General features: G+C 42.1%; 1 protein-coding gene across 1 annotated transcript in view; it reads right to left on the bottom strand.

Moving 5' to 3' along the window:
* UPF2 (UPF2 regulator of nonsense mediated mRNA decay) overlaps positions 1-20,329 on the bottom strand; it is a 70,764-nt gene extending 50,435 nt beyond the window's left edge. The window contains exons 1-6 of the mRNA XM_074168973.1: positions 20,210-20,329; positions 11,311-11,690; positions 9,473-10,252; positions 4,942-5,102; positions 3,638-3,835; positions 1,630-1,779 (exon numbers count right to left, since the gene is read on the bottom strand). Of these exons, the coding sequence (XP_074025074.1) occupies positions 1,630-1,779; positions 3,638-3,835; positions 4,942-5,102; positions 9,473-10,252; positions 11,311-11,672 (1,651 nt within the window). The 5' untranslated portion in view covers positions 11,673-11,690; positions 20,210-20,329. The remainder of the gene's footprint in view (positions 1-1,629; positions 1,780-3,637; positions 3,836-4,941; positions 5,103-9,472; positions 10,253-11,310; positions 11,691-20,209) is intronic.
* Positions 20,330-25,582: the final 5,253 nt, after the last annotated feature.

Genomic DNA, 25,582 nt, shown 5'->3' with positions numbered 1-25,582 from the left:
TCATCTTCTCACCTCCTGTTACTCCTTCCTCACTTCTACAAGATCTCACTCTCTTGTTATTTGGCTTTGTATTTGGAATAAATCTTCATCCTCCTATCCAGTCAAGAATGCCTTCAAGAAAAGTCAAGAAGGAAATAACCCACATTCCTTTAGATGTCTACTGACAAAGTATTTTTGGCCTATCTAGTAGGTTATCACCAATTCAGAATGAACTGCTCTTTTTCCTTTTGATGCCAAGAGAACTTCCCTTATTCTGGAGAAGAGCTGGAACCATGCTCTTCACTGTTTTGCTTGAGATCTAAGAACAGAGCACAACAGCTCACTAAAGATGAGTGTTCTGCAATTAAAACTTCACATCTTAACCAGCTTAATGAGCTGATGACTACTCAGAGAAAAATATAAATGGAAAGAAAAAGTTATTCCAAAGAAGGTATGGCTTTTCCCAACCTGTCTGGGTTAAAAAAAAAGGAAAAAGCTAAGGAAATAGTACCTAGAATTACCATGACAGTCTTCCTTTCAGATGGAATCTGAAAGAGTCTGACTCCGGAACCGTTTAATTTCTTTGAATTCGTGAGGTGTCACAGAACAGCATAGACCCAAGCTTAACTTCAGCTCAACTAACTTTAGGTACACAAGAGAGTCACCCAATTTAAAGATCCATACGCCCTAACCCATCCTTGTTTTAAGCTAAGAGTGGCACTTTGAGGAGTTGTTGAAGCTACTCAACACCCAAACCCACAGATCCACACATTAGCTTGCTTCCACGAACCTACACTTTAAACACTGATACACAGTCACTTTTAAGCCAGAGAATCTCCAGCCAGTAGACTCTAGAGATGATTTGTTTTCCTCACATTCCAGACAGAACAAGTTTCCTGCTTAAGAAATGAAAGAAAAGAATCTGCATTGGTCCTTGGAAATCCAAAGCAGCAAAACCAAAGTGTCTTACAAACTGGGCTCAAAGAAAACACTCAGTTGCTTCTCTATGAATTTGGCTGTTAACACCTGATGTTGCTTTTCCCACTATTCAGTATCACTGGAGGAAAAACTTGCAACTTGTAAGAAAAATTCTTGAAGAAACATATTGCTGCTGTTTCTCCAAGTAAAACTAACAGATTTTCATGGTGTCATTTGCAGCCCTTTACGTGTAATTAGGTTAGATTTCTTAAATCTTGCTATGTAAAGCCATAAAATCAAAAGAAAAGTCTTTAACGATTAACAAGACAGAAAGGCAGAGCTGAATCTTAGATTTCAATAGAAGTTAAAAACCAAAAATATTTTATTAGTACCCCAAGCATATTTCACAAGAAAATCATTTATGCACTGACGTCTACATACTTCTTTCTAGTCATTTTTCAGACAACTACCTTCAAATTTTATTATTATTTTTTAAAGCTATATGAAGGAATTAGTAACTTTCACTACATAAACCTCCATATAAAACTTTTCACTTGTATCTTAAAGTTGTTATGAATTCATTTTTGACCACAATCCTAAGTTTCCAGCAACTAATATTTCATAAATAAATAAATATAGTTCATCCTGAAGTCACTCTATCAACTGACTAAAAGCCATAAAGCTCAAAAGATCAGGAAACAGTAAAGAATTTCTAAACCCGATTCTTTTTACCTTGCTCATCAAGAAGCTTTTTTGTAAGATCTTCTGCCTCATCTCCACAGTCTAACTCCAGAGGATCATCATTAATATCCAGGTTCTCCAGCTCCAACTCCAAATCCTCACTCCCAGGTGCTTCCTTATTATCTTTGGCATCTTTTGAATCTATTTAAAAATTAAGTAGAAATATTAAATTATTAAATACACGCAGTCATGACTAGAATACAGGAAGACGTGCGTTGCTAAACCTACATCTCTCTAGTGCTTAAGTCTTCTTAAAAGGAAACTGAGTAAAGAATATCTACTTCTTGAGACTATACTGTCTCATCTGTTTGGTCTTAGTGGTTTGATATCCCTCATACAGCTTTATCCACACACCTGAAAGCTGCAAACATTTACCTACATTGGGGTCTGTTAAGGATTGCCAACAGTTTTCAGTGCTTTGGTTTGTTTTGAACTACAACTGGTACATCTTCGTTGATGGCATGCATACATTCCAACAGAACGAGATATTCAGAATGTAGCAATCTAAGCCCAAAAGTGCTTAAAATGGATTGTCAGGGCATGACATGGCATGTGCAAGCAAAAAAACCTTGCATACTGGGAAGGTCACACAGAAAAACAGTATCTTTCAAAACCCCAGTAAATTAATATCACAAACATTATTCAAAGAGAGCCAGATTCAAAGGTGCAAATTCTAATTTAATGTTTGCACTACATATTCTTCATAGCTCGACTAATAACAAAAATTGACAAAGCAAGGTAAAGAGAGTGTTTTACACAGACTAAGAAAAAAAAGCAGAAAGCAGAACAGGAGGAAAATATTGAAGAAATGTGCTACATAGAAGGTCAAATAAAAATCATACTTTCATTGAAAACAAATCATCTACGAATCTTTCGATGAAGATTCGGAATGGAATAGCTAATATTTTTGTTTGATAACACCACCAGTCTGACATAGTAATCTCTTGGAAAAATGCTCTATCTACAACATTTTGCTCTTCTATTAGGCCTCTAAGCCTCATTTGCAGACTGTGCTTCATGAAAAAGTAATTTTCAAGGCAAACAACCTTATTAAAATACTTAAATTTCTCAAACAAAAGTGTGACAAGTTCTAGACAGTGCACACATTATATGGAAATAGCAGACCCACAAAGCAGGCAGTGTGTTTAGAATCCCAGAAAAAATTAGTCTGGAATGGGCCCTAGCGAGGTCTCTAGTTCAACCTCTGCTCAAAGCCAATGAGCCCTGTATTCGGACCACATTTCTCAGGGTTTTTTTTCCAGTTATCTCTTTTAAGACAGATTCCAGGCTCCCTGGGCAAACTGCTCCAACACCTAATTATCCTCACAGGGAAATTTCAGAAATTTAGAATCAGAAACAGGGCCATGAGCTACACAGCTGACATTCCGTTAATACTCAACACTGACCTACTGTGTGGATATTAGAAAACCATGTAACCTGTGTCTTTGTTGGCATTTCCTCAGTACTAAAACACTGCTCTTATCCAAACACGCATCTTCTGTTACACTTTGAGCCAGCGATGGTGAATGTCATTTTCATCCCATTATAGCTAAAGTCTACCAAGGCCGGGTTGTGAACCCAGGGCTGCATCAGAAGTGAGGAACCATCCAGGGCTTTTAATCTACTGGAATTTTATACTGTGACAGTTAGCTATCGTTAACAATTTAGTGGAAAAAAAAGAATGAACACTAACATCTTTCAGAGAAGGTAAACTTTTAGGTTTCTCACAGAAAAGTTAATACTTACTCACATTGGTTAACGGCCAATTATTTTAAATTTAAAATTCTATCAGTATTAAAACGCATTTACTTTTTTTTCTCCTTAAATATCACACCCAGACATAATCCCTATCCCACATAGTTTCTTCCCTAAAATTCATCCAAACTGGTGTACCGTCCCGATCACCACAAATTATTTCATTGAAGACTCATTACTTCCATCAAATCTGCATACCTGTTGGATAAGACACGTTAAAGAAATACTCATTTAAATGTTCTACCTCTTGATTCATCTTTGCCGGAATCCTTGTTCTGGGAACATTTTTCATTATCTTTAAACAAAATTGCTGGCACAAAAGCCTTCAAGTCGATGAGATTCTCATAGAAGTTTCTAGCATCTTCATCTTCCCAGATACCCCCCTCCAGGTCATATTCGCCAGGTTTTCCTGGTGTGAAAATATCAATACCGGGTCCATGTTCTGCAAAAATAGCAAAACCATAAGAAAGTTACTTACACAAATTTCTCACCTTCTAAAAAGAGAGGCACCTTTAAGTATTTTAAAAAATACTTTTAGAAAGACGTTAACCTATTTATTACTACCACTGTTTTCACTTAAATATTGCAATATATAATTTAAAGTGCTTTTAACAACCCAATCTTAATATTAGATATAGCAATAAGCTATTTTAAAAATGTAAATTTAGTACTGATAGTAAACACAGAGTCAGAGTGAAAGTCAAATCAAGTAAAATCAAGCAACACATTACATGGTATTAGAAAGGAAAGCTATAACAGACTAACTACATTACTATCAAAAGTAATTGCTTTGAGCATGATGAATTGTATCCCACTGTATTTTAAGAACAGAAGTTTAAAAAGAATAATTTTAAGTTTAGAGGTATTCAAGAAATACAGCTTTTTTAAGCTCAAGACCACTTCAAAGACGACAAAAGATTAGAGAATGGCTTAGGTTGGAAGGGACCTTAAAGATCATCTAGTGCCAACCCCCCACCATACATTCATGATTTCAACACCATCTCTAAACCTAAAATTTGAGATTCATTAATGCACTGAATAGCTCTGCCAGTTAAATCCTGTCCTTCTCCTCAGGAGGTCAGAGAGCCACCTAGTGACTTACCTGGCTTAACAATATGTTCCTGCTCATAACATCATGACCCAAAATATAATTGAAACTCATTTTTTAACAGTATCAGATTTTAGAACTCTAACATATGCAGTTCTTTAAATATTAAAAATGCATTATATTAAATGGAAAGTATTAGGTTAATTTTTTTTTTTAATTTTCCATTTATTCCTATATTAACTGAAATAAATTTAAAGAGACATCACTTAAATTACCATAACTACACAGCATATACAACAGTTACGGTTACATATTAGGTTTAATTACTTTAATAAAAACCTATGTATTAATCATTTATTGATATCTTTAAAATGGAAAGCCTAAATAAAAAGAAATCAATAGAAAGAATACATCAGTAAGAGGGTTTGGTTAGCTTTCCCACCACATCCAAACCAAGACCAGCACCCCACTTGCTTTAGAAGACGTAGAAGATGACCTACCCTCAGGTGTTGGTTTCTCTTGGGGAAGGTCTGGCATATTTTCATCCAAAAGATCAGCTAGAGATTGAGAATTTGCCAACAGCTTCTGATACGACATTGCAAATTCCTCATATTGCTTGTGTCGATCTTCACTCAGCTCTCCTTTGGAGTGAAGAATGCGCCTACAAAAAACAAAGCTACAGTAAGATGACCTTTTTTCTTAAAAAATATTTGAGCTATGCTGAACCACTCTGAGCCAAACTAACCTTCCTCCTTTGAGGGAACTCTGAGAATACCTGTTTAGATTGCAATAGCAGAAATCTGAGCAATGCTATTTTTTTGCCCCCCAATCAACCATGCTGAATTACCAACTTCAAATATCATTGAGGGTTGTACAGTCACAGAAGCTCTAACTTCAATATCCAATGAGAAAGACTAAAATTTTCTTTTGCCACGATTATCCTGTAACAGTCCTGCACTGTAAAAATACTTTTGTAGTAAATTATAACATTCAAATTACATGAAAGCTGGATAAAAGTTGCTTTCTATCTGCAACAATACATTTCCTTGTTGTTCAAATGATAAAATGGGCAATCATTACCAGGAGGCTCAAGAAAAGTTGCTCATTAAGACCAGGCCATTAATTTTCCAACCAAACCAAATTATTTCAAGGCTATCAGTCCAAATTAAGAGCAGCTATATTTTTCACTTGCTCTTTGTTTTCTTTTATGCAACTATCCATACTTATTTTATATTCTCATTTTTTAAATTGACACCCATTGTCAAAAGCAACTTGCATTTGAAGGAATGGAATCACTGCTTACAAGTGCACAGTAAAGCAGTTTGAAGATTACATGCAGAACAACACAACTCAGTTCTACTACAATTAAGGCTATCTTGGATTTTAGACAAAAAAAATAACAAGAACTTTCAGTAGTTTGAACCAAATATACAGAACAAGGCAATCTCTGCCAGTACAAAGCTTGCCACAGAAGACTGATGAAAGACTGTCATCCTTGATTTTGGGTTAACTAAGAATAAGATAGTTGCTCATTAGCAATGGTCCAGTTTGTCCTCAACTAGGGCTCTCGAGATTTTCCCATCCATGGCATGATCCACTCTGCATCAACAGTTCTTACATGGACGAGGCACAGTCAGTTCTTTACCAGCAACGGACACCTTGGGTCAGCCGAGCTGTTTGGGTGCCTACCACAGCAAAGGTACAAATGGGCTCAGATCAAACACGGGCTTTCAAAGTGAAGCTGCCAGAATGAGCTTGCCTAGCACATTTCCAGTTTGTTTTACAGTAGTTTGAATAATGCTAGCAACATTGGACTAACTAGCTGTAAACACTGACATCTCGCCCTGCACTGAGATGAAAGCGTCAGAAGATAAAGTTCAAAAGAAGGTACAAATGTCTTAATTCCTAAAGTAGGTTGCATGATTACGTTATGATTAGGCATTTATTAAGCAATAAGTATACAATCACATTCTTGCCAAAAGACCCAAACATTTTATGGCATAAAAATTCTAAAGCAGTTTAAGCAATGTAAGTTGAGGGATAACAATCTTGGTTTTTTTCAATTCCAGATCAATTGTAAAACAAGTGTCGTCTTTCTACACAACATTCACAGCTGAACAACAAAATCCACGTCTGCTCAGAACCAAAACTTGACATGGATGTCTTGCTAGAGGGCAAGAAGCAGTAACGCTAGAGTTTTATTTCTTAACACTCCTACAAAAACACACCTATACAACATGTACTACCTGCTCCTACAGAGTAGAGCAGAAAAAACTAACACATTAAATAACCACTGATAATTTCTGAAGTGCAGTAGTTCAGTTTGGACTCAGGAAACAAAGTTAAGTGCCAATTCGTAGCCTTTCCATGGAGACAGCTATCCACTAGGTACATATTTTAAGTTTAAAATGTATCAGCAGCTTCATAAACATGAGCACAGAAGATCTGTGCTATTACTGAAAAACAAAAAAAGCCAAGTGCTGAACAGTAGAAGAGTTTCGGTTCTCAGTTTCAGTTCCCAAAAGCGTTAACAACTAAGCCAGCTAAAGCACACTAAGAAAACTTTAAAAAGCTCAATTAATTTTTGAATACAATTAGAAGTACAGCATACAGTACTTATCTTACTTTGTGTCTCTTCAGAATTTCACAAAGTACCACAACGCAAGGTCAGCGGATCTTGAACACTTAATTTAGACAAAAGAAGTTTCTTCCATATCTAACACTCATTTTTGAAAACTCACACTAGAATTTGGGAATCAAGTTGTTTCCTTCCAATGACACAATGCACAGATTTTGTTGTGCCCTTTGCTGTGTAACCAAACAACCATCAGGTTCTACCATCAAAGTGTAACTCAAGGTAGTTATCCTAATTATCCACTTGCAGAAATCCTTATGTCTAATAATGCTTTAATTTCACCTAAACATTTCAGCAGGTAACACAATACTAAAGCACTGTTAAGGTTAGCATATTAATTTGCAAGTAACTCAACCAATCTGTACAGCTTCAGTTACTTCACAGTCACTCTCCTGACACAGGTAAATTCCAGAGGTATTTACTTGACAAAACGTCATAACCTAAGAATATGTACACTGTTATAAATACATATAAATACAACAGTGTATAAATACACTGTTGATGCACAAGAGGGAACAGTTCACTCCCTGTTCACTTCACCAGTTCTGGAATAACAATGGAAATAAAAGCTGTTGCTATCAGCAAAGTGGATCAGGTTTCAAATACACAGAGGACCATTATTTTCCAATAGGATTATTCCTTTTTAAAAAAAAAAAAACACAACAAAAAACCAACAACACGTCACCACAACCACTTTCCAGAAATCCACAGTTTAGGAAGATTTCTATAGAATTCACAGAGTTCCTGCCAGGCAAGGTCCTGCCTTTGACCTCATGCCTTGCACATCCACAGCACGCAAATGCCAAGCATCTCTCGTTACAGACACATTGTAAGCAAATAAAATTAGTCAGGAAAGTTTTCTGATGTCTTGTATCTTTAAAAAAAACTTATTCCCCAACTTTTATTAAGCAGCTAAAATAAATACCTAAAAGTTCAGACAGAGATAAATAATAGAATTATCTTTATCCAGTGATAAACTACACTTCTTCACATTCCCTTCCCAAAACAAAGCTTTGCACTGAAGTTCACAGGGATAATTCAGATAAGGTGCACAAAGGGTCTCTAGTCTGATCTACTCAAAGCAGGCTCAATGCTGGGATCGGACCAGGCTGCTCAGGGTTCTCTCCAGTCATTTTTATCTAGTTGTGCAAGTAAACATTAGAGTATATTTTCCCAGATCACTGATGCTCTTTCTTCTTCATGGTTTCTTAACATTCTTTGTATCTCTTGGAAATTTTTCTTCACTTTATTTCCTATCATACAGACTTCGTAACACTCACCCACTGAAATCCCAGCCAGAACCAATGTGCCCAGAACCAGTTATAACTGTGAAAGTATAAAAGTTTATATTCATTACCTTTAAAAAAAAAACAACAACTAAGTCAATAACACACTTTAAAATAATAAGGTACTTGCAGAAATAATGGTAGCTCAAAAGTCAGTTTATGGCCCTGTGAAATATACCACTCAGCTGACAGAGACTGGGTAGGATGCAACAGAATATCCATCAGCACAGTGGATCCAAGTTTAAAGCCCTGGTTTGGAAACACCAAATTTCAATGTATTGCAAGCACACATTTGGCTTTAGACCAATGTTTAGCCTTTTACTTGAAATCTGGGCCTACACGCAGCAACATGTTCATTTCTGCCTGCCTAGAACACTTCCAAACAGATTTAGGAATGACTTACGTTCTAAGACCAGCAGTTGGATTTAGGCTGGCTCAAATAATAGACAATTCAGGATGTTTTAAAGAAAAGCAAACAATTATCAAACATGTGATCACGGTAGAATTTGAACTGTTTGGATCTTAAAGGCGTGTATATTCACACCCTTCAATATTAGTATTTCACATAGGCATTTAAGAGGATTTGAATCAAATTATCTATATCCTCCAACATTTTAATATATAAAATTTGCCCACATTAAAGTCTAAGGGATACCTTGTTAATCTAACCTCATTTTCCCTCCATACTGGTACACCAAAAAAAGTAAACAAGCCAAAACCATTGTGGCATATGCTCCCTTAGATACGTGTGGGTGGAAAGGGAGATATCAGATTGTGCCAACTGGAAAAGGACAGTACCAGCTGGAAAAGAAACATTACTCTCAAGATGCCAAGGGAGCATCACCAAACTAATAGAGTTAAGAGAATTAAAGCTAAAGGTCAACCTTCATTTTCTTTAAAGGTACTCAAAAAGCCTGTTTGGTTTTTTTCTTTTTTTAAGAATTCAGAGCAAATGTAGAACTTTTAAAAGATGTATTGCAGAATACATTTATTTTCTACACACCACTAACAGATCTTGTTTACAAATACTGCAACAAATCTAGGCATTTCATAAATAAACTGGTTTGGTTTTTTTTCCCCCATAAATAAAAAGCAACATTCAAGTGTCACCTGTTTTGTCTTTCAATATTTTGTAGCTCCCTGTGGTCCCTTTTCAGGTGTTTGGTCAAAGACGTAAAGTATTCCTTCAACAAATTCTGGAAGGGCTGCTGTTTCTCTGGGCTAATTATCTCACTAGGAGGAAAGCTCAAGTTAAACTTCTCTGCAACAGTTTTTACTTTCCTTGGTACCAAACCAGCAATGTCATCTCCACAGTGCCGACAAAAGCTGATAACCACAGAAACATGAGTGTGGGATTCTCGATCAGCGTTAATAATATTTTTAAGCTGCTCATAGATTAAAGACAGACCTTCCTTGTCAGTGAAAATCCCAACTATTGTCAATTCTGCAATGAAACGCAAATCAGTTCTTAACTTCGTAATGTTAGGGGTCTTCTCTTCCTTCCTTGCTTCAAAATGTTTTTTCCAAGCCTGAAGTAACGAAGGAGCAAAATCAGCATAGCGCTGGTGAAAGAGGGAACACAAGTGCACAGCGCAGTTCACGTCTGATATTTTCAGTTTGGCTTCCACAATAGAAGCTACTGCTTCTGCAATGTATTTGCTTAAATTCAGGCTATTAAAGTCATGGGACAAGGAGTCCCTTTGTTGCTCTGTAATGGTTTTTAGCTTCTTAACAAAAGCTGTGTTCTTCTTCAGACTGGAATCTAGTCTGCTGAAGAAGTTTTCCTCAGGGCGATTGTCTGGTGCATTCTGGTTTTTGCTGCGAAGTTCCTTTCTTGCCTGATGGCGTTCCCAAGCTTCCTGATGGAGCTGATGGGCTTCCTCTTTTTCTCTAAGAGAAATAAAAATTTGTCATTTTCATTACAGAATATTACTTTCAGGTTAACGGTTCAAAGAAAAAACAAAAAAGTCATAGCTGGAAACCCTCCAGTAGTTCTGAAGACAATTTCCCCTTAATACTCTATTTTTAAACTTGTTAAATACAAGTTAATCCTAGAAAGCCAAAACACCTGCTTCATTAACTACTCTAATTTTTTGCTGCAAAAGTCAAGCACTACTTGTTAAAAAACAGAATTTCTCAAACATATGCAGAACATATGAACCCCAACAGACTTAGAAAACAAACATACAACTCCATTTACTCCAGAGAGAGGTGAAGTGCTTACAGAAGAGAGCAACCACCTTTCAACAGGTTACTGTATTACACAGCTAAGGGAAATCTTTTATTCCCAGACTACTGAAATTATAATGAAAACTTTAAATAGGTGAAATACATCTGCACCAGCTAGAATTCAGCTATGATGTTGCCTTAGTCTTAGGAACTGACATACTTAAAACACAAGAATGTCTGGAATTTTGGATTTATTGGTCTAAAGATGCCATCTTCAACACTGCAATACCTTTTGATAACATCGTAAGAAACATATTCTTGGTAATATCACATATTAAACTGCCAGGTTACATTCTGTGTTTGCCATCCAGGTATCGATTGTCTATGACCGATTAACAGAAATTACAGTTATCCCTCACAGCAGATTTGCTCCTGTTACGGTCTGTGGACGCCCTAGAGCCTGTATTCCCAATTTTATGACATTAACACTTCTCCATCTAAAAGGAAACTGTGCTTCTTCATTTAATCATATTTGTGCATTACATGGTCATTACACAGAGAACACTATCCCTAACGCGTAACAGAGACTGAAGTAACAGAAGGTAGAGGTGAAAACTCAAAACTACACAGAAGTCATAAAGCATGCTCAGCTAGCCATGTGAAATGTGTAACGCTACATATAATAAGAAACTCAAACAGTTTATCTTTTATAATTCTGCCCACAACCCTGTTAGCAGAACTAGCTTTTGGCACAATTAAACCATTAAAAGGCAACTTACTTCAGTTGAGCAGCTGCTTCTTCTTGTTTCTTTTTCTCTTCCTCCTCTAGTTTCTTTTTCTCCTCTTCTTCAAGTTTCTTTTTCTCTTCCTCCTCTTTCTTCTTTTGCTCTTCTTCTGCCTTTACTTTATCCTCTTCCTTTTTCTTCCGCTCCTTGTCTTCTTTTTTTCTTTTATCCTCTTCCAGTTTTTTCTTTTTATCTTCAGGAACCTTTAAAGTCTCTCTCTTCATGCCAACCTTGACATCTTCTTTTGGCTTCTCCCTGGTGCTCGCTGGTCGCCTTTCACTAAATTCTTTTTCTTTATTATTTAACAGAGATTCTTTTTCTTCCATATTTGCTGGCTTTTTGCGCTCAGCTGGCATTGTGTTACCCAGGCAAGTCTGCAGAATGACAGGAAAAGAGGTACTTTAAACTTGTTGATATATAAAGTCACTTTCACAGCCCACCCATACTCACTTAGTTCTTAACTAAGTAAGGTACCTGACAAATGCCTGACTCAGAATAAAAAGCAGGTTTAAGGTAAGTTTTCTTGAACTAAGGACTGGACCTAATAACAGGTTAAAACAAATCATTTTGTTAGTGTTATACTGCAAAGCTGTCTTCAGCGTGAATTGTGAAGTAAAAACATTTGACATTTCTTCAACTTCATAGAATCATAGAATCATAGAATGGCTAGAGTTGGAAAGGACCTTAAAGATCATCTAGTTCCAACCCCCCTGCCATGGGCAGGGACACCTCTCACTAGAGCAGGTTGCTTAAAGCCCCATCCAGCCTGGCCTTGAACACTTCCAGGGATGGGGCAACTTGAGGAATACAAAAGCTTGAAATAAAAACCAGAAGTCCATGTGAAAAAAATAATCCAAGACTGATGAAAGCAAAGCACCCCAGACTTAAAAATGAATAAAAATAGCCGATTCATCAGCATGCACCTGCACCTCACTGACCTTCCTACACACCTCCTAAGCATACTTCCCTTTCCAATACCTCTACTTAGTATCACAGGATAACGCAGGTTGGACAGGACCTGAAAGGGTTCAACCTCCTGCTCAAAGCAGGGTCAACCATGAGGTCAGACAAGACACTCCAGCCTGTCCTCATTGCTAAAAGGCATCACCTTGTTCCCCTCTTTCCTTACCTCTTCCCAGGATTTCCCCAGTCACCTCAAGCACTCTTCCCACCTCAAAAAGCGTGCTGTACTGACTAAGATGCACACACAAACCGCCCTGCCAGCAGAACAAGTGGGAACAATAACAGAAAGGCTATCAAAAATTATCAAAGGCTTCAATTTGTATGTCTTCCTACTCAAGTTTTTCTGGCAACTTGTAGGAGCTTCAGCATCTTTTGGGGTTTCTAGCCCTCTAAGCTTTACAGAATCACAGAATCACAGAATCTTAGTGGTTGGAAGGGACCTTTGAGATCATCGAGTCCAACCACATTAAAAAAAAAAAAAAAAACAAACAAAACACAAAAACACACAAACAAACAAAAAAACACAACACAAAACCAAACAAACAACAACACCCCCCCCAAAAAAAAAAAAAAAAAAAAAAAAAAAAAAAAAAAAAGCAAGCAGCATCCATCAACTAAACCCCACACACAACACCCCACCACAAACCAACAATCCCGGGCACTAGAGCATGCCCTGAAGAGCCACGTCTACACGTTTCTTAAATACCTCCAGGGATGGTGACTCCACCACCTCCCTGGGCAGGCTGTTCCAGTGCTTGACCACTCTCTCAGTAAAGTAATTCTTCCTAATATCTAATCTAAACCTCCCCTGCCGCAACTTCAGACCATTTCCTCTGGTCCTGTCGTTATTCCCTTGGGAGAAGAGGCCAACCCCCGCCTCTCTACAGTTTCCTTTCAGGTAGTTGTAGAGGGCAATGAGGTCTCCCCTCAGCCTCCTCTTCTCCAAACTAAACATGCCCAGTTCCCTCAGCCTCTCCTCATATGACTTGTTCTCCAGACCCCTCACCAGCTTGGTGGCTCTCCTCTGGACACGCTCCAGCACTTCAATGTCTTTCCTGTAGTGAGGGGCCCAAAACTGAACACAGTACTCGAGGTGAGGCCTCACCAGTGCCGAGTACAGAGGCACGATGACTTCCCTGCTCCTGCTGGCCACGCTATTCCTGATACAGGCCAGGATGCCGTTGGCCTTCTTGGCTGCCTGGGCACACTGCTGGCTCATGTTAAGCCGGCTGTCCACTAACACTCCCAGGTCCTTTTCTGCCAGGCAGCTTTCCAGCCACTCTTCCCCAAGCCTGTAGCATTGCTTGGGGTTGTTGTGACCGAAATGCAGAACCCGGCACTTGGCCTTATTAAACCTCATCCCATTGGCCTTGGCCCATTGGTCCAACCTGTCCAGGTCCCTCTGTAGAGCCTGCCGACCCTCAAGCAGATCAACACTCCCACCTAGTTTGGTGTCATCCGCAAACTTACTGAGGGTGCACTCAATCCCCTTATCTAGATCATCAATGAAGATATTGAACAAGACTGGCCCCAAAACTGAGCCCTGAGGGACACCACTGATGACCGGCCGCCAACCAGATTTTGCTCCATTAATCACAACTCGCTGAGCACGGCCATCCAGCCAGTTTTTTATCCAGCGGAGGGTACACTTGTCTATGCCATGATTCTCCAGTTTCTCCAGGAGAATGCCGTGAGGGACGGTGTCAAAGGCCTTACCAAAGTCCAGGTAGACAACGTCCACAGCCTTCCCCTCATCGAGAAAGCGGGTCACATGGTCATAGAAAGAGATCAAGTTGGTCAGGCAGGACCTCCCTCTCATAAACCCATGCTGGCTGGCCCTGATCCCTTGGCTGCCCTGCACATGCCTTGAGAGCTCACTCAGGATGATCCTTTCCATGATCTTTCCCGGTACTGAGGTCAGGCTGACAGGCCTGTAGTTTCCAGGATCCTCCTTCCGGCCCTTCTTGTAGATGGGCGTCACATTGGCCACCCTCCAGTCATCTGGCACCTCTCCTGTTGACCAGGATTGTTGATAAATAATGGAGAGAGGCTTGGTAAGCTCTCTTGCCAGCTCCCTGAGAACCTTTGGGTGAATGCCATCCGGCCCCATAGACTTATGCGTGTCCAGGTGCATAAGCAAATCATTAACTACTTCCTCTTGGATTACAGGGGAGTTGTTCTGTTCTCCATTCTTATCTTCCAGCCCAAGAAGCTGAACACCCTGGGGGTAGCTGGTCTGACTATTAAAGACAGAGGTAAAGAAGGCATTAAGTATCTCAGCCTTCTCCTCATCCTTGGTTGCAAGGTTTCCCCCCGCATCCAGTAAGGGATGGACATTCTCTGTCACTCTCTTTTTGTTGATATATTTATAGAAACTTTTTTTGTTGTCCCTTATATTAATGGCCAGGTTGAGTTCTAGCTGGGCTTTTGCCTTCCTGATTTTTTCTCTGTATGACCTAACACAATTTAGTTTCAGTTGGCTAAGGATCCAAAAGATAACAAATACTGAACAAAAAAGGATAATCACAGAATAATTTAGATCAGAAGGAAACTCTGGAGGTGACCTAGTCCACTCCCTTGCTCAAAGCAGGACAAATCAGATCAGGGACTTGGATAGCTAAGTTTTGAGTATCTCCAAGGATGGAGATGCAATGGCCCTCTCTGGGCCCCTATTCCAATACCTGAAAAACCACACCGTGAAAAAGCTTTTCCTAATATCATCCTGGAAATTGCTATGGCTCATCTTATGTCCATTTCCTCTCATCCTATCCCTGTACAGCTTTGAGGAGAACCCAGCTCCATTTTTTCTATACTGCCCCATTAGATTGTTGTAGAGAGTAACAACACTTCCCCCTCTCTTCTTACAGATGAAGAAACCCCGTTCTTAGTCTCTCTTCAGATATCATGTCCTCCAGCCTCTTAATGAGCTGGGTGGCCCTCCCATGGACTTGCTCCAGCATGCCAATGCCTTTCCTGGAACTGAGAATCTACAACTGGACGTCGTGTCCAGATGTGGTCCTTAAGTATCAAATAGAGGGGAAGACCCACCTTCCTCAACCTGCTGGATATTTCTTGTTACTACAGTCTAGAATGCAGCTGGCCTTAATGCAGGGGCATTCTGCAGACTCATGTCCAGAATCAGACAGGATCAGACAGGACTGAAAGAGGCAATTAGAAACACCTAAGACTCATTTACTTCACACTAAATTCATTTCTTAAATTAATTTTCACATATTTATGCGCTTCAAGTTAAATGCATACTGAGGCAGGGCTCATAGAATACGATTGCATGGGATACCTCCCTAAAGAACCACCACTTACTTTTTATTAGTAATACTATTTTGATTCCCAAGTACCACCCCTACTTTTGCCTTTCTAACATTTTACTCAGACTGGATGATGAAAATATGCTAAATTCACATATTTCCTGCATCTCCTCAACAAAGCAGATAATGAGACACTTGCATTCCAATCTACTGTAAAGTGTTTCCAGTATTATTTTTAACTGTTTTGCAAGATATCTAGAAATTGGACAGCATGCTAAAGAAAATCTCTGTTTCTATCAAAGTATTCCACATTCTCTCCCTGACCCCAGAGCATAACAAAACAGATTCATATACTGACTATCCCGTATGGAATGCTGCATTACAGTTTTTAAGATGTTCATCCAGGTCTTCCGAGGAAAAAAAACATTTGCAAACATTCACAGTATATTCAGATATGGGCAGAGACAACTTATCAATGGAGAACCTATTCAGGACTTGCCCTCTTTGACAGCAATTGGCAACAGCACCAACAAAAAAATGTTTCTGACACTGATTTATGGAAGTGAGACCATCAAATCAGCATTGCTTAAACAAGTACTAGCAAATTTGGCTCCCTAATGCATGTCTACAACTAAAAGGTTTCACAGCTCAACATCTCAGAACTACTTGGATTTCAAAAACACTGATCAACATCATCTTAAAGAGTATTATTATTATTATTAAATCAGTACTTAACCAAAGGGAAAAAAAAATTAAAAAAAAAAAATTCAACAAAACCCAGGCAACGAAGCAGCCCCTCAAGCCACTTCATATTAAAGGTCTGAACTAATTTTTCCATCTCTGTAGGCCAGTTAAGTGGGACCTGTTCCTCACAGATCCACCTGGGAGATGCAAATCCTCTACATGTTCTGTTTCAAATTCAACAACAACAGTTTACTAATCTTTTCTCACTACAAATCCATGTTGGAAATTCCATCAGTTTGGGACAGCTAAACTACCCCTCCCACTGTTTTTAACAACTAACAAAAGGGGTTTGAAAGGGAAGCTTTTAGCATTTAAACATCACCGTAATATCTTACTAGTAAGATTAGGTCCATTAGAACATTGCATGAGACTCTCCAATAATTGTATTAAAAAGTTTTTCACCAAGAATTCTATTAAGAAGAAAACAGAGTAACACATTAATTAAAAAAAAGGTGTTAGGTACTGAGAGATAATAAATTTGGAGCCAAGTTTAAAGGAAAACATTGGGAGAAAAAGGTTGTTTGATTAAAGAAATGCTGGAAAGGCATGTCACATTTCCAATACTCCAGCTTTTATCTTCGTCCCCCCACTTGTTGTTAGTAGGGTAGTCAATTACAACTGGGAAAAAAACCCAACAAAACAAAATACCCAGGTACACATGTAACTTTTAACAACGGTCACTTACCAAAATCATTACAGTACTTAAAATCTTACTAAATTTAGGAACAAAGAATTATGTTTTAAAGATGTATTTAAGATTTCGTTGTATAAACGCAAAATACAGAAGATGGGACAAAAAGAAAAGGGATGGAGCATAATCAGGTATATTGTGATTTCAACCACAAGGCAGTATTATCTGCTTTTTCCCCCATAAACACTGGTGACTAAAACAACCCCAATAATCTGTATAATACGTTTCTGTCCTGTATCACATAATACATATGTTACAGTACTCCTCACTACCTGCTACGTCCATAGCTCCTTACCTGGCAAACCCTTCCAACCGTAATGCCAGTTCATTTATGTCTACCAACCACTGATGGCAGGAGGCAGGCAGCGCGGTTGCTGCCTCCAAGCTATACATACCCACACCGCTTCTCACCGGTCACCACCCCAGTGTCACCTAACAGCACAGACAAAACAGCACTGTCCACTGAGCCTACACCATAGCCCTTCCCTCAGCAGGAATGTTAATTCAGGCCTTGTTACTTTTCCTCAGCTGCCAGTTATCACAACATCTGCAGAAAGTTTATATCTTCAGAACATCTGCCTAACTTGACCGAAACTGGCCCAAAAGGTTCAAAAGTTGCAGTAAGCAGAGAAAAATGGAAATAGACTGGCAGCAGGTCTGCCTGGGTCTCATTCCCATAGGAAATAAGGCTGAAGATACACAGTTTGTCAAGATTAAAGGAATGGTAAAGAAGCATTAAGAGAAAATCATTAAGAGAACTTCTACTTAATACCTAATGTTTATGTGAACATGCTGATGAAAAGGCAAGATAGTGACATGAACTTCATAAGCCAACAGATAGGAAGAATTGGTGCTCACAGTTGAAAACTAGGAAAGGCAGAGAAGACAGACACTAGACAAGCATTCCATACACTTTTGGACTCTTGGCAGTCCATTTTTGTAGTGACGTTTAGATGCTTTAATACTCTATCGTCTTAGTTTCATCACTTACAGATGCAATTTCTCCAGAGGAAAAGATTCCTCTTAATTTTTCACTACTTGACCAACCTTAACTCATTCTTACTTAAGAAACATTTTACTGCACCTAAATTTCTACTTAGTTCTTTTCACACCAATCTCAGAATTTGAAAACTGATGGGATTGGATCCATGACTTAAGAAAGGGGTCTTAAAATACACAGGCAATATTTAAGAAAAAGCATCTATGTACCAAAGATTCATAAAAGAATCTGGTTTCATTTAGAAATCAAAGATTCATAAAAGTTATTCTGCAGTATTAATCTAGTCATCATTCACAATAAAAGGATAAACATCAACACCTTGGCCTGATATGCTTAAATCCTCTCAAATAATTAAAACCAGTCTATTGTCACAGACTGCAATACCATGAACCTGGATCTCAATCCTTGCAAACACAAGTATCAGGAGAAGAAATACGGCTTTATTAAACTAAGAATATTGAGATTTTTGACATCTTTTTTAAATTGATCACATAAACAGTCCTTTATGCAGCTACTCTATTACAAAAGTGATAAGGGAAATAAAGAATGTAGGCAAGATGTCCAACTTCTGACCAGCTGAAAAAGCTAAAAGAGCAACAAACTTCTTCACTGTTAGAAATTAAAGTTTCAAGAACTGAAATGCAATTAAAGCTTCTCTTAAAGTAAGGGAAGGAACATAAGAAAAATACCGTGGCCACTCAGAAGAAAATAAACTTAGCCACGAGTTTTGAAAGACGAGACCCAGAGAGCAAGACAGGAAATTACAGTGCAGAGAAAAAAGCCCCCCCTACACACTGGCAGGGAAGGCAGGCCTGCCTAACCAGCCGGGCAGTTTTACTTTCGATTCCATAGGTCTCGGAGAAAGTGTTTTGCTGTCAGATCTGCAGGAACAGGCTTTTCACTGGGGTAAAAAAAGAGGCCCAACAGGCAAGTCGCTAAATATACACGGAGCAAGAGACTTCTTGGCTAACAACCCTCCTCGCTTCCTCCTGGACGCCTCTACACATGTCAACCCGCGCAGCCGAGCTCTCCAACGACCCGACCACCTTCCCGGGCTCTACCTTCCCTGCTGAGAAAAACAGCCGCCTGCCCCGCTCCCTGCCACCGCCTCCCGGTGCCCTGCAGGCACCTTCACACACACACCCCCCCCAGCCCTTCCTTCCCCTCACCCTCACACACCCACCCCAGCCCTTCCTTCCCCTCACCCTCACCCTCGCCCCCCCCAGCCCTTCCTTCCCCTCACCCTCACCCTCGCCCCCCCCAGCCCTTCCTTCCCCTCACCCTCGCCCCCCCCCAGCCCTTCCTTCCCCTCACCCTCGCCCCCCCCAGCCCTTCCTTCCCCTCGCCCCCCCCAGCCCTTCCTTCCCCTCACCCCCCCCCAGCCCTTCCTTCCCCTCACACCCCCCCCCAGCCCTTCCTTCCCCTCACACCCCCCCCCAGCCCTTCCTTCCCCTCACACCCCCCCCCAGCCCTTCCTTCCCCTCACACCCCCCCCCAGCCCTTCCTTCCCCTCACACCCCCCCAGCCCTTCCTTCCCCTCACACCCCCCCAGCCCTTCCTTCCCCTCACACCCCCCCAGCCCTTCCTTCCCCTCACCCCCCCCCCAGCCCTTCCTTCCCCTCACACCCCCCCCCCAGCCCTTCCTTCCCCTCACACCCCCCCCCAGCCCTTCCTTCCCCTCACACCCCCCCCAGCCCTTCCTTCCCCTCACACCCCCCCCAGCCCTTCCTTCCCCTCACACACACCCCCCCAGCCCTTCCTTCCCCTCACACACACCCCCCCAGCCCTTCCTTCCCCTCACACACACCCCCTCCAGCCCTTCCTTCTCCTCACACACACCCCCCCCAGCCCTTCCTTCTCCTCACACACACCCCCCCCCAGCCCTTCCTTCTCCTCACACACACCCCCCCCCGCCCTTCCTTCTCCTCACACACCCCCCCCCCCAGCCCTTCCTTCTCGTCACCCTCAACCACCCCAGCCCTTCCTTCTCGTCACCCTCAACCACCCCAGCCCTTCCTTCTCCTCACCCTCACGGCCCCCTCTGCCTCGAGACACCTCAGCCCCGAGGAACCCCCTCCCCGCGCCGCCTCACGGCCCCCGCCTCCGGCAGGCCCTCCCACCGGGCCCTCTTCCCCACACACCACGGCGCTGCCCGCCCCGCCCTCCGGGCCACTCTACCCGGAACGGCTGGTGCCTCCCCGCCGCCGCCACCATCCCCAGCCCAGCTACCTCCGCCCGGTGCGGACATCGGCCCAGCCCGCCGGGAAGCACGGACTCCTCCGCTCGCCGCTGCCCCCTCCCCGCCGCCCCGAGGCCCCCTCGCTCTTCTCCCCTCACGACGCCCGCCGCGCTCCCTCCCGGGGCGCCCGCCGCGCTGCCTGACCGACAGCACCGCCCCGACCCTGCGCGCCCCACCCGCCCCGCGGCGCCCAGGCGCGATAGAAAGGGAGGCGCCGCCGAACCGGCCCGTCGCCGCCGCTCCGGACGGCTCGGCGAGGGGCGCTTCCCTACGGGCGGGGGTCAGGCAGCGCGGAAGGCAGCCCCGAGTCGGGGTCCTGACGGCGGGCGGCCCTGCTCGGGTTACCGGGAGGCTGCGGAGGCGGAAGTGGCGGAGGGAGTAGAGGAGGGGAGAGAGGGTGGGTGGGTGTCTTTGCGGTGCCGTCCCTCACGGCGGCGGGAAAAGGAAGTGGTGGGGGGGAATGGGCCCTGAATGGCGCTTTCTTGGTGGCCTCAGCGGCACGATTCACCTTGTCGCCCCGCGTGACGTCACTCCCGTGACGTATCTCTGGCCGCGAGGCGTCAGAGCGCGTCACTCTGGTGGTGAAGGGTGGCGTTTCTGAGGGGGGAGGGAGAGGGGGAACACTCGGCACAGCGCTGCCAGGCCTGTGCGGGTTGTCACTGTCATACAATACCGGGAATAAGAGGGGCGCAATACCCAGTTAGGATGTAACGGGTGATCTAATGGATGTTGTGCGTTGCGTTTTGCAGTCTACGTCTGGTGTCTCCGCTTTGTCCTCCTGGCCTGCCCCGTGTCCTCGTCTGGATATCTTACGGCATTTTCCAGCCGTAAATTGAGTTGCACCAAACCTCCCAGTTGCCTTGAACCGCTCCTGACGCGCGTCTGGGCGTGATGTCGGCTCTTGGGCAACCCCGAAGTTGCCCCAGGAGGAAAACGCTGGTGCAACCCTGAATTTCAGGGTGAATCTGGCATTTGTTTGGTGTTTAAAATCCAGATTGTTGAGCAGCGAGGTTTCCGACGGAAGCTTTTTCTTCAGTATGGCAAAGTGTTTACACCCCTCTCTAGGCTTAGAACGAGCACCCACAAACACTTGGCCGCGACAGCAGGCGCGGGCCTGGATGTGTGTCCTGGGTTGAGAGACACAGGACTAACTTTAATGCTGGGGAAAATTGCACTTTTAGAAGACTCCAGTGTCTGAATTTGTGAAAATACTTACTTTATAGCCAGCCAGGCTCTGTGGGATTCAAGGTTAGTGTTTTCGAGCCTTGCCAGGGGCAGGGACAAGGAGGAGCAAGGCCTGGGCATTTGACCCAGGCTGGCCAACATGGATTTCATACCATGAACGTCACATCCAATATAAATTAGAAAAGTTTGCTGCGTAGCTGGCTCTCTCCCTGATGGCGACAGTCCAGCCAACTCCTTGCCCCAGTGCCGGAGCCCTGAGGCCTTCCCTTCCTCCTGAAGCCATTGCTCTCCCAGTGTCCGGTATTTGCTGTCCCTGCTGGGAGTGCACAGCTTCCTCCTGATAGAATTGGCTGAGTATAATTCCTGTATATCTTATATCGGTATCGGGATTAATACTGGTTCTTTAGTATTATTGTTAATTATTTAGTCTTAGTCTATTAAATCTATTTATATTTCAACCCTTGTGTTTCTTTGTGTTCCCCGATTCCCCTTTCTGGGTGGGGAGGGGTCATCGGGTGATAGAATAATTGTCTAACGACAATAGATTGTTATGGGTTCTCTCAAACCATAACAATGTGCATAATTAGATTATTCAGCTGTTCAAGCCACCTTTTATTCAGAGGCAAGAGTCAGCCCAAATCCAAGACTCTGTTTACTGATGCCGAGCTTTAGCTGTGCTCTGCCAACTGGTACAGGACTAGACAGGGTTGTGGGGGTTTTTTTCCCTAGAAAGATCTCTCCTCCCTGTTCTTCACTGCTCATTTTGCAGGCACATCTAAAAACCTCTTTCTGGAAAAGTTTGAAAGGCCGAAGTCATGCTTGTTATTTACACAGATCATTCAAGTGTCCCGGCTACACAAGGATTTCATTTACTTGCCAAATTTTCAGTTACCGGGTTGATTAAACTGATTCACTAGAGTGGAGAAGATTCACGTGCTAAACACAGAAAAAAAAAAAAGAGGTTAAATAGGGAGGATAACTCCATGTTAGTGTTGGCGCTTTATTTTCCAAAGCCACCAGTCCTGTAGCCTGTCAGCGGCTGCCTCTGAATTAGTCTTTTTTTGGGTCCGGTTTGAAAAGGCAGACTCAGCGTTACATTAGGCGTGAGTTTCAGTTTCAGTGGCATTACGTCAAGAAATGTTGGCTTATTTTCTTTTGAAGCATGATATTGCTGCCTTTTCTAACATGAATAAAATGCTCTATGGCTACAATTTTGAAAGGGAACAAAAGCTCCTCTGTACTTATACCGCATTCCCACGCAGCTACGGCTGTGTTGGAACTGTCTTTTGTGAAGACCATGCAAGTAAATCTTGTTTTACTTTTGAGAGCTCAGAAAGCTTTTCCTTGTAAAGTACCTGTTTCATTTATGTACATACTGATCAAGTTTTCCTGCTAATTTACCATAACGAAAACCAGGTAGATCTAATTTCCTGAGTCTCAGATATAAAGCACGTCTGTCTTTTTTTTAAATTCCTGAAGCTCTTCTTCCGAAGTTTTTCAATGTGTTTCCTCAATTACTGGCACCAAACATGCACACGGTATTTAGAGAGGAATCACAGTTTGTGCCAAATACTGGCCTAATGTGGAATCCGTAGGTGTACTCAGTGTTTCCTGGTAGCCAAATCCAGAAAACGATCTTTTTTGCCAAGTGAGCTGATATTCACATAACTTTTTTTAGACCCATCTGTTTTATTCCCATGGTTTAGTGCCCATAGTCTTTCAAGGTGACCAGCAGAAGTAGGGAGGTGATTGTCCCCCTGTACTCAGCACTGGTGAGGCCACACCTCGAGTATTGTGTCCAGTTTTGGGCACCTCAATACAAGAGAGATATCGAGGTGCTGGAGCGAGTGCAGAGGAGGGCAACGAAGCTGGTGAAGGGCCTGGAAAACAAATCATATGAAGAGCGGTTGAAGGAGCTGGGGCTGTTTAGTATGAGGAAGAGGAGGCTGAGGGGAGACCTCATCACTCTCTACAACTACTTGAAAGGACACTGTAGAGAGGTTGGTGCTGGTCTCTTCGCACAGGTAATTAATGACAGAACGAGAGGGAACGGCTTCAAGCTCCAACAGGGTAGGTTTAGACTGAACATTAGGAAAGAATTTTTCACAGAAGGAGTGGTCGGGCATTGGAATAGGCTGCCCAGGGAGGGGGTTGAGTCACCATCCCTGGATGTGTTTAAGAGCCGTTTAGATGTGGTGTTGGGGGATATGGTGTAGGGGAGAACTTTGTAGAGTAGGGTAGATGGTTGGACTCGATGATCCCAAGGGTCTCTTCCAACCTAGACGATTCTATGATTCTAAGGTGTACAAGCTTTTGTCTGGTGCTGTTAAAATAAATCACGTTTGCTTATGTCCGGTCCATCTTAACACTCAGATCAAAGGCAGACTTTCTTCACCACATACCTCCAGCTGACAAACTTTGTCAGGACTTTGTGGGTGGTTTTCTCGGGTTGATATAACTACTAAGGTGGCATGGACTATAATCCCTTTAGAAATACTTCCAGCTGATGATGATTTTCTATTTGAAATGTTGCCAAGTTAGATCTGTTAGGTAGTCAGCCGCATGCTATTTAGTATACACAATCTTGATTTTGAAGCATTTCTAATTTTCTTAGCCAGAACATCAGGTAGTACGGAATCAGCCTCACACAGGAGTCTTCTCTAGGACAGGCTCTCTGCGCCAGAAGAGCCAGGCCAGGAGAGTCCCCTTGCAGAACCAGAGCACGTGCCCTTAGCAGCAGTGTTTCTGTTGCTACAGGTACCACTTTCTCACATTAAGACATGAACCAAAGTCAACAAAACCTTTTATTGACCTAGATATAGTTACAGCAAGGCTTTTGCCACGTGTAATCATGCCATGTGCAAAATGATTACGCTGGCAAAAGTCTGCAAAATATTTTACATATTTATTAATTTTGAATCACAGAAAAACAACCCAACAAGTTGACTTGACGAGATATATATTCCATAAATCCATGCTTAGAATTGATTAAACCGGTAAGTGAACACATATATACAAATATTCCATTACTTCTCCGACATCCACATTGTGTAAATGAACCATCTCATTTTGTCCTTTTTAACTTTGGAAGATTTTTAATGTTCAAACCTATTCCTCCTGCCAGTGTTAATTGGGAAATATTCAACCCGCTCTCTATCTGCTTTAAAGCAGAACCATGTTGGTGTCTGCTATTTGACTGATATTTGCTTAAGAACTGTGGAAAAGTATGTCATCATCATGCGATCTGCCTGCAACATTTGTCTTTTTCCCCAAGAACAGAACAGAAATATTTAACTATAGCAACCTTTTCTGCCTCTTTACCGGCAACGCCACAAAATCGTGTAATGTTGCAACATTATTTTCAAGGTGCCTTTGTTCTAATAGACATTGAAAAAAAATCAATATTCAAAGGCACATTTCTATTATGCTTTACTCTGTTGGCCACATGTCAATTGTCCTTCTATAGCTGTATCCTTTTGCCTTCTTTACAGCTTTAAAGGTCATTCACTTTTATTTTTCTCCCAAATTGGCTGTTTTAAATCTGCATCAAACCCACTGTACAGGCCTCAAGGAACACAGGTGGCCCCTCTCCAAGAACTATGAATATCATAAAATCCCTGGCCAACTGTGGTGTCATAACTGATGCAGTTGCAAAATCCAGCTCCACCTGTTCCAAAAGCACATAATTACGGTTTGGTTTGAAGGAAAAAATACCCTTTGATTACCCTGCTGGGAAGGCAGTCTACAAAGTATACTCATGGGCAGAACCAAGGGTAACTTGCCAGTACCCCTCCTGCCTCCCACAAGTTTACAGAATCACAGAATGTTTGAGGTTGGCAGGGACCTCTGGAGGTCACCTGGTCCACAGGTTCCTGGCTCAGCCAGGGCTACCTAGGGTCAGTTATCCAGATGGATTTGAATACCTCCCAAGGATGGAGACTCCACAACGTCCCTGGATATCCTGTTTGAGTGCTTGGTTACCCTCACAGTAAAAAAATGTATCCTGATGTTCAGATAGACCCTCCAGTGTTTCAGTTTGTGGCCATTGCCTCTGGTCCTGCCACTGGGCACCACTGAAAAGAGCCTAACCCCATCCCGTTTCTACCCTCCTTTCCGTTACTTACACACATTGGTAAGAACCCCCTGAGCTTTCTCTCCTCCAGGCTGAACAGTCCCAG

The sequence above is a fragment of the Numenius arquata genome, chromosome 2, assembly GCF_964106895.1.
Source record: "Numenius arquata chromosome 2, bNumArq3.hap1.1, whole genome shotgun sequence".
NCBI classification, from domain to species: Eukaryota; Metazoa; Chordata; class Aves; order Charadriiformes; family Scolopacidae; genus Numenius; species Numenius arquata.
This window is presented reverse-complemented; position numbering and strand designations above follow the sequence as displayed.